The sequence below is a fragment of the Centruroides sculpturatus genome, unplaced genomic scaffold, assembly GCF_000671375.1.
Source record: "Centruroides sculpturatus isolate CEXI.00-Female unplaced genomic scaffold, Cexi_2.0 scaffold359, whole genome shotgun sequence".
Taxonomy (NCBI): Eukaryota; Metazoa; Arthropoda; class Arachnida; order Scorpiones; family Buthidae; genus Centruroides; species Centruroides sculpturatus.
In genome coordinates, this window is record NW_019384764.1 from 619,820 (window position 1) to 633,483 (window position 13,664).

Genomic DNA, 13,664 nt, shown 5'->3' on the forward strand with positions numbered 1-13,664 from the left:
GGTCACTGGTTAAGGTGTCCACGCAAGGACTCCACAAGGCGGAACCTAACAGGTCCGGGGAGCAGAAGGTCAGATCTATAGATGACGATTCGTTTGGGTGGAAATAAGTTGGTTCCCCTGAGTTCCAACAGCATAAGTTCGCGGATGAGAACCAATCGAAGAGGGTGATGCCTGCGATGTCTGGGCATTTGCACTCGTTATCCAAATAAGAATGATGAGCGTTCCAGTCCCCGCACACTATGCGAGGGTGGTGATTGCCCCGCAAAAGGGGGTCCAGTGAAACAGCCTAAAGGACGCCATGTGCAGAATACACATTAACAAGGGAGAGAGGAGCCCGTGAAAAGTATACTAAGGTCTCTTGATATTCGATGCCGGTGATCTCAGGACCAGGGGGCAACAAGCGGGCGGGCCACCGGTGAGAGACCGCTGTTAGGAGACCTCCACCCCAAGCAGAGGTGCGATCATGGCGGAAGAGAGTGAATCCTGGAATGGAAAAGACCACCTCAGGAGTTAGCCACGTCTCCTGTACTATGTAAAAGGATGTCCACGGTATGTAGCCAAGATGCCACCAAAAGGAACGAATAACTCGCGTTCCAGTGTATCAAGCAGATATTTTGCAATTTGATTGAGGAATTAGACATTTTGCGTGGGGTGTTGGGCGGGTGGCGGCGAAGTTTAGCCTCTCGGCTGGGGAGGCAATACAGGGATCATCTATAGGGGTTACTCTTGTGGACCCCGTGGAGTACGTGAGGTCCATGCCCGAATTTAGACCTTCTGAGTCGGATGCCGCCAATGGATCGGTGGGATGAGGTTTAGGTCCTTTCTTCTTTGGGAGTTGGGCGGGAGTCAAAGGGCCCGCCGGGTGGGAAAAGCGCTTATGTGACATGGACATAATCAGATCCTTGTCCAGACTCGGCTCACGAAGGTTTCACTTCGTGAGCCGAGTCTAGTTAAGCGGGGTAGGCTGAATAATTGAGCGAAGACGACTTAACTCCGTGCATAGCTTCTCCACTATGGATTCCAATTGGGAAATACGATTGGTTAAGGTCAGAATGTCATCTATCTGTCCAATAGTAGAAAGAGCTGGCTGCTTTTCACAACGAGGGGTCCTCTCGGGCAGTTTTTTGGGGGGAAGTTGAGGCCACTTTTGCATATAATTTTGGGGAGTTGCTTTGCGAGTGCTTGGCTTCTAGGTAAGAATAGCGCTGATGACACACACACACAAATCTTTTAATGTCGTAACCAAAGTTACATAACTGGTTCCGCAGTAAGCACAGCCAGTTTACAGATGTTTTAGGTATTGCAAATGTTATAGTTACATTTACAAAGTGTAAGAGTAATATGCATTATTGCATAAAGTATTACAATGAGAGGTGGAATATATAAGTTTACAATTAGTAGATTAAGATTAAATATACATGTTTTGTTTCATATAGAAAAGAGATTTGTTATAATACGCGAGACAAATTTTCCGCGTGTTGGGAAGGGCACGACAATGTGTATGAAAGTTATACAATAAATAATGGGTTATATGTAACAGAATAAATACAAAATATAATAACTACATTGAAAAGATTAAGGCTGTCAGGAACTAAATGTTTACACTCAAAGTTCGAAACATTCATCCTGCATCGTGAACAGTCCTTGCTCAAGCAATTTCTATACTGGAGGATTTCTTCGCAAATTCCTAGAAATTTAAACAGTTAATTCATGTAGCATCATGCTAAAAGTCTGAGTGATGCTTAGAAGAAACCCCTAAACATTCAATTCACATTTAAGTTACAGTTGTAACCTTTCAATTTGAATCCATAAAATATCCTTGTCGCATATGCTCTTGAAAGTAGGTTCATAGAACAATATTTTAGAGGCACAAAAGAGAAGAATTCACCATATATTACTTTATATCTCTTTAATACACTAAAATTCTTGCATAGATTCGGTACTGTTGCAGACCACTATAGGAACATTCTCCCACTAGAAGAGCCCAATCACATCTTCATTTCTGTGTTGAAATTCAATGTAATATCTATGTAGAATGCTGGGAAGCTTTATGAAGGAGTATGGATGTTTACGATTTTGCCGTAGCTTTTAATTATATTATAAAAATAAATAAATATTCCATTATTGTTCACAAGGTCATTATGAGAGCATGGCCAAGAGTAACCACGGCTAATGAGGACAGATTTGAGTTGTTGTCTTTCTCTTTCAAGCATTACGCAGTTGAAGATATAATGAGTGCTCCCATCTTCAATTTTACAAGTTGGACATTCTTTATTGATGTATTCAGTAAATCTGTGTAGGTACTTGGCAAATTTACCATGATCGGTGAAAACTTGAGTGGACCAAAAACATGGTTTCATCCATGTGTATTTAAAGATATCTTTAATGATTGGAAAAAATTTGTAAGTAATTTTACCCTCATTGCTGTTCCATTTTTGCTGCCAGTTGTTGAGCATATTACTCCAAAGAATGCCCTTGATAGTATTCAAGCTGACCTTGTTATAAGAAATTATAAGCTGATCATTATTAGCAGCATATTTAGCCAAGTGATCTGCTCTTTCATTGCCGCTAGTCCCCCTATGTGCCATTACCCACTTGAATTTATAGTCATTATTTGAATTTAGAACAGACTTTTTAATAGCTGTAAACAATGGGTGAGCTTTAGTGCTTTTAATTGTGGCCAGTGAAGAAGCGCTGTCACTACATATTGTAATTCTCGTAAAGGAATAATGTTGATTGGCCCAGATAAGGGCCTGAAGAATTGCGAACATTTCTGCCTGAAAGACTGTAGAGAGTTCTCCCAGCCGAAACATTTGATAAGCAATCTCGATGTTATTTGAGTAAACCACAAAAGCACATCCTACATTCCTTTCATTTTTAGAGCCATCAGTAAAAATAACTATATCGTTCTCTTGATCAGTATCTGTAATTTGGATTGGTAACTCACAGGGATTTGGGAGTAAGGACAGTAGTGTCGGACGTTCCAAATCTGACGCAGTTATTGTACCAGTATTAATTTGAATTATGACGCTGTATGACGCTGAATTTTAAAAGGCGTGGCTCTTGCTGATAGGCTGGGCAGCTAGGGGAGTCCGCGGAATGTTCTCATCCGCAACACACACAGCCGACCGCAGCGGCGGTACATATGGTAGGGTCATGGTCAAGTAATACATTTGCGGCGGCCGCGGCATGTCGTGGGCGAGTGACCAAAATTTAAGCGTTGCCTGCATTGGCGTGGGCGAGGAATATACTGCTCACGTGGTAACGTTGGTAATAGATAGTAACGGATTCCAGTGGGGATGCACTGGCCACAGAAAAGTAAACAGTGAAGCTAGGCACGATGTTATTTCCGTCCTGTCGTGTGAAATGACGTATCTCTAGGATTGGAAGGTGGGAGTCCGAGAGAATATCGTAAATTTCTTGGGCTGTGGTCGACGGATCCACCCCACGAAGGAGGTAAGTGGTGTGGACACAGTCCGGGGACAGACGGCCACGGACTGATATCCCGGCAATATCAGGTATACGAAGAGCCGTGTCTGCGGCCTGGTGATCCGGAGTTTTGATTATTAGAAGACCACTACGGGAGTAGCGGACATCTTGCAGCAATTCCGGTCGGGGGAAATGCGGTTTGAGAGCTCAGCCCGACGAAGACGTCGGAGAGGTCCTGTCCTTTTAGAAAAATCGTATAGATTTGGTCCGAAGGAAGGGACGAACGGATGGAAAAGAGTTTCTCCAATTCCGACAGAGGAGAAATAAATCTTAATTCGTCGGAAGTTATGAGTGCTTCCGATCCCGACGGTTGCTGCTGAAGACGCTCGCGCGACGGCGACGCCATAACCGAGTCCGGAGGAGAAGCCACTCCGGTCGAAAGAAAGAGGAAAACTCCTACCTGGGCAGAGAAAAGACCAAAGAGGAAGACCAGAAGCTAAAGAATAAGGAACCGCAGTAAAGTCGACGAAAGTCGCAGGAAAGAGTTACTTAAAATCACTGAAATCGAGGAACGAAATGAGCACACCAAGATTGCGGTTGAATTTCGCATTGTCCATTCCTTTTATAAGAATTGAAACGAATGTAAAACCACCAATCAGCATCTAGCAGCGCTATCGGACGTCCGCTGATCGTATGATGTTTGCTAGCCAATCCGCGGTCGAGTTTCAAAACACTGTCATCGCCTGATCCACGTTTCCATGACAACCGTTGCTCGCTCGAGAAGAAGGAAAAGCGCGGGAATCGTACGTCCAGACGATTTTATCCCGACATTAGTGAATAATTTTTTTAAATTTTAGTGCAGATGATGAACAGAAAGTATAAAACACTCGAAATGTACTTCATAAAATAGATAAATTTGTTGCATTGAATCGTGCGTGGGTTCCTGGTCTTTCTAGTAGAACAAATTAAAAAGAAATAATAACTGATACTGTTGTTCTTCACAATTGGAATTTCGATAAATTCTATATTATTATATTCTATAATTGAGTGCATTTCAATATCATGTTCGTAGCTTTTTCTGCAATCATTATAGTTGCAGCATTTGTATTACCAGAGACGACATTTGGCATAACAGAAGTATCCACAAACCACAGACAAGTTACGCCCTTCACTCTGAGAAAAAAAAAATTGCGATTTTATTATAGAATTCTTTTACGAAATTAATAGTTGAAAGTGAAAACATATTCTGCGAAAGTAAGCAAATAGTAATTTATTAATTGGTATGACATTCGTAAATTTCATTTGAGCTTTTAAGTAGCCTATAATTAAATAAGTGAACGATTTTATAATATCAGTTTTTTTTGTGTAACAAACTTATAGTCTTATTATTAAACTTGATTTACTCATATTACATGCGTAATCAACATTTCTATTATACAGATCTTAACTGGGGATCTACTACAGCTACTGGATGGTTAACTGCATCCATGTTGCATGTTCCAACAGGATGATGTAAAGTGACGAAAAAAATTCGAATCATATATACAAGATAAGTATCATTTTCTCTTTCAAAATTTTCAGCCAGGTAGCAAATTTGGAAATGGTCGTGCTTCAAAGTCGTTCAGCGGTTGTAATTCACTGAACTGTTTATTTTCATAGCTATGGTTTGATAAATAAAATTAATTAATTTTAGTATCGTATATTTAATACAATTTGTTTTTGTTTAGTTACTTAGTTTGTTTGAACCTGTTCATCATGGAATTTATTCTAAATTCCATGATGAACAGGTTCAACACTAAAATTTGATGAAGGAGATGATTAGTGGGATTTCATGAAACCAGTATGAACATTGTTTCTCTATTAAAATAACTGTTACTAGAAAAGTGATTGAATACAGTTCCTAATATAAACAATAATTTATTATAAATAAAAATTATCTGAAAGTATCTTAATTACATCACAAATTACTCATTTAAAAAGTGTTTAAATTAATATTCCAATTAATTGTACAACTTTCACTGTTACTTCTTTCTTTGTTTGTAAATTAATTTTGTTTCGATTTCTTAGAAAGCATTACTGGTCGAGATGACAGATGTTTTTTATTATAGCTCGCCTGTGTAAAATTATACGTCATATCGAGGAAGTAATATTTCTAAAGTACTTAGGACGTATTATAAAAAACTGCACTTTCAGGTTAGATAGAAAAATACGAAAAAATCAATTTCCATAATGGATTATGAATATTTACATTGTTTCTAAGAATATTTATAGTTAGATGAAATTTTCTAACCTGTCTCAGCATGAAATTTAAGATTTCATGCTGAGACAGATTAAACTTAGTTTTTAAACTGAAGGTTGAAATATTTACAGTTGAAATATGCTTTCCAATGAAGCGTATGTTTTCAATCACCGAATGTAAATTGAGTGTAAAACACAACGAAATCAGAAATCGTTCAACTGTACATAACAAATTAGAAATATTCTATTTAAAATTTACATTACAAACGAATATAAATCGTTGAGGATTTACATTTTTAGTTACCATTAAATAGATTAAGACTACCGTATAAATATGAAAGATTCAAATACAGTATTTAGAAATATGCAGTAAATATTTAACAAATAAATAAAACATGCAATTTACATAGAAATCCAAGAATCAGTGATAACATCCTTTCGCAAAATAAACTAAATATTATGTCATATATATATATATATTTGTGTGTGTGTGTGTGTGTGTGTTTCGTATTATTTACAAAAATTTCAAGATTTGTTTTTAAGATTTTTCTTCGTTAGGAAATATCAATATATAAAATTATCATTTCTGTGTTTAATCTTCAGAAATTTAGAAAAAAATATTGTCATTTTTCTCATTCATCCTTTGAATTTCTAAACATTAAACGTAAAAGTAAACTATTAAGCATAGCCAAATTATTTTTTACAATGTTTTAAAATACCAATAGTATGGAAGAGATTTGCTTTTTTGTATATTTACTACGATAAGACAGAACGGTAGCAGAAAATAGAGAACGTAGAAAAAACAGAAACGAATTTTTATACCTAACACAAGAATAACATTGTACTGTTTATTTCCATTGTCTCCGAGATGGTGAAACTGATCGCATCTATAAGGTAAATTAATGTTATTTCATCACAAAAAGTAAGTAAAAGAAATTAGTTAGTTACAGTCCAACTGCCGAAAAAGTAAATATACTTATATACTTGTAGAGTATTGAACGATTGTTTTAATTTTGGTGACAATTGTTTTTAGAAAAAAAATTAATTAATACCGTTATATTAAGATGGACGGAACCATAAATAATTTTTTATTCCTCTTATCAAACATGCAATTGAACATGCTCATTTTCTACATCAGTACAGTCCATATGAGCCCAGAGTTTACATTTACAGCATAACCTCCTGAGTAATGCCATATTTTTCATTTCAATATATACAATAAGTATATTTGTATCGTCATTTTTTGTTCTGTAAAACTTTTCTTCCTCTTTTTTTTAGTTTACTTCGAATTCTCTATAACCATTCCGATCTTCAAGTTCTAAATTTTTTATTTTTATCCTTTGCTTCTAATGTGGCTTTATGTTGCNTGTGTGTGTGTGTGTGTGTGTGTTTCGTATTATTTACAAAAATTTCAAGATTTGTTTTTAAGATTTTTCTTCGTTAGGAAATATCAATATATAAAATTATCATTTCTGTGTTTAATCTTCAGAAATTTAGAAAAAAATATTGTCATTTTTCTCATTCATCCTTTGAATTTCTAAACATTAAACGTAAAAGTAAACTATTAAGCATAGCCAAATTATTTTTTACAATGTTTTAAAATACCAATAGTATGGAAGAGATTTGCTTTTTTTGTATATTTACTGCGATAAGGCAGAACGGTAGCAGAAAATAGAGAACGTCGAAAAAACAGAGACGGATTTTTATACCTAACACAAGAATAACAATGTATTGTATATCTCCATGGTTTCGATTTTATAATCACATCCGAGATGGTGAAACTGATCGCATCTATAAGGTAAATTAATGTTATCTCATCACAAAAACTAAGCAAAAGAAATTAGTTAGTTACAGTGCAAATGCCGCAGAAGTAAATATACTTATATAATTGTAGAATATTGAACGATTGTTTTTAGAAAAAAAAATTAATACCGTTAGATTAAGATGGACGAAACCATAAATAATTTTTTATTCCTCCTATTAAACATGATTCTTATAAAAATCTAAGAACAAATCGACATGATGGAACTTCAAATACAGCTGGCATCATTTATGTTTCTGAGTAATCAATTTAAACAAATTAATAATAACTATTGTAACAGTAACAGAACAGTTATGATTCATTTTTGCAAAAAATATTTAATAAAAAATGTACAATAATGAAGTTTTTCTATAATAAAAAACTATGTGAAACTGAATTTCATGTTACTGCGTTTTTCACTTGCCAGATCGATTAACTCTCTCAATCACTCCTAAATCGTAATAATAAATAACGATTATAACATATCTATGCTATCTTATACGTTTTATATGTAGTTAAATAAAAGCTACATCTACAATAATACATTCTACAATGCTTATTTGAATTTATATTTTAAAAGGAACTTTTAGAAAGAATGTCTATTACTTTGTTACTTTTCTCCACTTTTTGTTTCGTGGAATACTTAATAATATTTATTACATGTTAACTGTATTGACAAAACGTATGCAATTTTAGTTTTATGACAAATACATAATAATACGTTTAAAAAAACTTCAAAATTGTTGTTTTCTTACGTCTTCGTTTGCAAATCGATTAATCGCTTTCTCTAGATCAAGTTGACAAGCTATTGTTTTTTCAATTGATATAGTAGCCAGAGCTAGAACGGTGTTATGACATGTTTCTTTTAAATAAGTTTTGATTAATTTTAGTTTTGAAAAACGTTGTTCTGCTATAACTGTCGTCGCTGGTAAAGTTAAAAAATGAGGCATGCTACAATAATGTGAGAGAAGCTACTTGAGGCTGCAGTGTGAATTAAAAGTAGTTCAGCAACTTCGCGTTTAGAAGTACTGTAATTTCTTTTACCTGAGTATAAAAACATATTTAAAATCGAAGCAGTTGAGGTCCAAAACTAGGCGAAATGTCGGAGGGATATGCCGATTGTAACATTCTGATCCTTCCAGAATCTGATGACGCGACAAAATATGCAAGAGATAAGTACTTAAAAAGTGTACATAATTGTCGAACGGATTCAAATTTAATAGTTAATTGATTAATTATTAAATACACAATTTTTTTACAAATGTTTTTACAAGTTTATATTTTACCATTTCTAATTTGGCACTCTCATGATTCGTGCGCCTGGAGCAATTTGCTCCAACTACTCCTCGGTAGCTACTCCTCTGGAGCGGCACAATTAATACTTTACTATTTAATTCATATATCAATATTCTGTTAATTATTTTGATTTCACTTATAGTTAGGCCTCGTATATTGATTATTATATAAAAAAATTATTTTTTTAATTCTATTTTTAAATTTAATTTCCATGTTTTAAATGGAGACAATCCGCCGAGGTTGAACAGCCTTATCAGGTACTGTGACGTATGAAACAGTATTTAATTAATTAATTAAGCTTACTTTTGTACGGTTGATAAAGATATATGTAATTCTAAAACATTATGATTGGTATTTATGAACAATATCAGCAAGAAGACGGATGATCCTAAAATACAGGATAGTTAGAATTAAACTAACGGTACTTAAACACTCATGGAACCGGGTTTACTGAATCGAATGAAATGAAACTCGGTACACATGCAATGAAGACCATGGAGAATAGATTTATGTAGGAAAAAAAATTAGTCAAAATTTTTACCACAAGAAAAAAATGTGGCGCAGCAAGTATGATAATTATAAGACAAGAAAACAAAATTTTACTAGAAGAATAAAATTACAGTTTACACATTTTCAGTATGTGCTAAATGTAAGATCTTTCTCTATTGACCACATGCGGCAATCGTTAAATCGTGTTATCAACTGACGCACATAAAATTTCGGGAGTTATCGAAAACACATGTCATACGATGCTGGCCTTCAGCCCTAAAACAGAGTTCTCAAGCTCCTGATAAACACGATCCTTCTAATCACTTCACAGCCAAAACCATGCATTTTCGACTGAACAGCGCCATATTTTACCCTGCTGGTGAAAATATAGAATAGTTTTTGCTCCGTAAATCTCTTTCTCATAATCTGAATTGCATGTGTACAGAATTTCATTCAATTCGGTTCGGCTCACGCATGTCTGAGTATCATCAGTTTAATTCTAACCATCTTGTATAAGTATGTTTAATACGATTACATGAATTACGAGAACTTGATATTTTTATAAACATTAATTTCAGTTGTATATATTCTATAATAATGTTTAAAATGTAAACGATTAGTTTTTATAAAATAGTAATTAAAAAATTTTTAATTAAATTGAAAATATAATTTTTTATTCATCTTTATTTAAAATACATATTATGTTCAACGCCTAAAATCATATCAGCAGCTTTTTCCGCAATCATAATCGTTGGAGCATTGGTATTTCCAGAAGGAATGGTGGGCATAACGGAAGCATCGACTACTCTTAATCCCGAAACTCCTTTTACTCTGAAAATTATTTCATAATGTTTCAGAAAGCAAAATAAACATTAAAGAATAAGTTAATATTTATATTTTAAATATACAATAAAAATGATCTAAAATTAATTTTTAAATTTGAAAATAGTACAAATAGTCTATAAACAAAATGCGTTAAAAATATGTACTGTACAAGTAGTATATATACTTAAAACATGTATTAAGTTTACACCAACTACCGAGAAAGCAAAAAAAAAAATCCTGTTTATGTCAGATAAAGTCACAATTTCAGAAAAAATATTTTTTATATGTATCAGTATTTTAATGAATTTCGAACGAAGTACATTCGCAACTCAATTTCTGCTATCAAAATACTCGAAAATACTGTTGCACGACCTATAATGTTCTTACAACAAGGATTATTATAATCGTAATCTTTCGTACACTGGTAAAAATAATTTTATTTTACAATGCAAGATGCAAAAGCAAATTATTGCTTAGTTTGATAAACGCATAAATCTGACTCTCTGTTAATTGCATGAAAACTGCGCTCTTCTACTTCTGTTCATTTTTCAAAAAAAGAAAAAACATTGGTTAATTATTTTCAAATTAAAATATGATTATAATAAGCATATCTAATGATATGATTGTTCAAAGGGATTATAATTAATATATTTTACGCTATAAAAATATGTAGTGTTCAGAATTTTTTTCATAAGGCCTACACCTTAACAATAGTATTAGAAACTGGACAATTTCGCAAGATCGTTTCAATAAGAAAAAAATAATTGATATAATTGAACGATCCTAATCTATGCACATCATTTTGTCAATTTATATTACTGAAAATACTCCTCATTTAAAGACACAATTCCGTACCTACGACGAGGTCGTTAAGCGAATTGGTTTTTAAACGAGATCTTAATTGTTTCTATTTATTGTAAATAAAGAAAAGGTGTAAAGGAAACTCAAATTTGTCAACTTGTTTAATTTTCATTTCTTACATATTACAAAACATTGAAATAAAATCAGCAAAAATTTATAGAAATAATGTACAAAAAGTTTATAATTCGTTCATAAAAACACTTTCAAGTCATCGAATCCTTCAAATGGAATGCACAATAATATACAAATTTATAAATGAAATATGTACTCTTGGAGACTGTAGTGACCGACTGCGGAAACTAGGTTAAGAAAGAGGGATTACTCGATAAGCTGTATTATAATGGGTGACTGGCAAAGTAATCGTACAACAAAATGTATAACAATTCGTAATTTTATTTGTCTAATTACGATTACAGGTTTACTTTTTATTTGACAAGCTTCGACAGGTAATAAACAATTTTTACTTAATGAAAGTTTCTTAAAGTCTAACTTACACGGGCTTACAGTGGCCAGTGATCTTCGTATCCTGTACACAGGGAGTTCGCACCTCACTCGGACTGGCTAGCCACGTATAGTTTTCAGGGATTTTTCTACGTCTGTAACGCCTAAATAGGTGTTAGTTTCCCTTAAAAAAACCTCCCGGAAGGCATCTCCCTAGACAGATCGCCAAAGTGTTGCGTTGTCACATCTAAACAAACTAACTTACCATGCTGATGATCATAATCCAAAGAATAGAAATTTTTACATTATAAACTAATTAGAATTTAATCTAAATTCTTTGTTATTCAAATAAGTATTTATTATTGAACTGAATCGTACATATACAGTAGACTTGCATATCCGAATTAATCTGGGCGAGAGTGATTTGAATGTTAGATAAGTCCTAATAAGAAAGTGCGATACTTTTTAAATAAAAATTTAACATATATGCTTAATGTATGTATAATAACGTTTATTTTCACTTTCACGCTTATTTTGGCAAGTACAATTACAATAAGCCTAATTTTGAGAGTATTGTGTTAAATTTGTTTTTTCTGTTCTATATTAATTGACGAGCTGCTACACTTCAATATTTCATCATTATCACTTCTGCTGCGATTGATCGCTGTGCCCTTCTACTACCTGAAATGCGAACTTAATGTAAAAAAATTAAAAATGTACACAATGAAAGATAAGATTCAGAACAGTGTACGATATTTTCCAAAATTTTGGTTGTCTTTGATCCGTCCGGATAAAGAGAGTCCCAATTCAAAAACAGTATACTGCCCTTTCGTGGTTTTCGAACTTTAGTATTCTTAATTAAAGACGAAACATTCGTAAAATGTGGAATCGAAAATTATGAACTTATAGCCTAATTCAATCCGCTTATCACGCTCGACAAATCCGTTTAGGGCACCAAACTTATGACAATGTTTCACACTTAAATAGTTGATTCATTTGCGGTATCATCAACAATAGTTATCAAAAGCACATATAAAAATCTGTCAGAATTTGCAACGACAGTTTAAGTTAAGACTATGCCCATCTTGACATCTAACGTTTGGCTAGCATTCAATGGCAGCTTTTTGTACAGCATCAACATTTCAAAGCATTATAAACAATTAACTGCGTGACAATTCATAACATTTACAATCTTTATAATACCAATACTTTCGTCTATTCTACTTATTTGACAGAAGTAATGAAGACCCGAAACTATGAAAATTACTTGAGACCATGATATTATTGTTCATAATTACAATACAAACCTCAATTCGGGATCCACAACGGTTGTCGGATCGTCTACAGCACCCATTTTACACGTTCCTACGGGATGATAAATAGTGGCAGTTAAAGTTCTAAGCACGCATTCGAGATATTCATCGCTAAGTCTTAAAAATCTTTCGCATCCTGGAACAGGAGTTGAATATAATCGAGATCCGAACTTTCTAAAAGGTTTCGATTCACCAATTTGTATCGTTATTTTCATTGCTGCAACGTTAAATTATTATTACATTTCTAATTTATAAGATTAATATAACATTGTATAATTTTAGATATAAGGTAAAGATGCCTATTATGAAATAGGCGCCAAATATGAGATACCAAGGTTTTGGCCAAACTATTAACGGCAACTATTTGGCTCTAGTGTTTTCCGAAGCGTCCTGGCAGTAGCTCCAAACGTGTGTCAGTGCACGCTGGCCAGAGGTGCTGTTAGATCGTGGGTGTGCAGATTTTCACAAAAGCACAAAACAAATTTTTTGACATTAAATGTTTACGAGATATGTAACAACGTTATTATTACGCTAAATTCTTTTAATTTACATTCATTGTATCAATTATACGGTCAATTTCACGATATTAGTGCAGAACTATTGTTTTCTTTGTCAGCAAAAAAAGTAGGCAGCCGTTTTGTAAAATTTGAATGTGTTCCCAATATGAGACACATGAGGGTTCCTAATATGAGATATATCATTTCATATATGAGGTGAAAGTATACGTATTAGATTAAGTTCTTTTTTTATATATTTTAGATGGCTTCAATTAAAAGGAAAACCTGGCACCACAGTGCCATGATAAGAGCCGTAGATGCAGTACGGAGCAATCAAATAGGTTACTTAAAGGCATCAAAAGAATTCGGTGTTCCTAAGGATACCCCAGAAAAGGCCGGATGGCCAAGAGGTCACGGTGACAGCCTACCGCTCTATGGGACCCGGGATCGAATCTGGACGGGTCAAGACTGTCC

At 33.9% G+C, this 13,664-nt stretch overlaps 1 protein-coding gene across 1 annotated transcript in view; it reads right to left on the reverse strand.

The window, feature by feature from the left end:
- Positions 1–13,664, reverse strand: part of LOC111628897 — a 64,583-nt gene that overhangs the window by 12,169 nt on the left and 38,750 nt on the right. The window contains exons 14-16 of the mRNA XM_023372754.1: positions 12,688–12,910; positions 9,964–10,084; positions 3,715–3,925 (exon numbers count right to left, since the gene is read on the reverse strand). Coding sequence (XP_023228522.1) covers positions 3,715–3,925; positions 9,964–10,084; positions 12,688–12,910 — 555 coding nt within the window. The remainder of the gene's footprint in view (positions 1–3,714; positions 3,926–9,963; positions 10,085–12,687; positions 12,911–13,664) is intronic.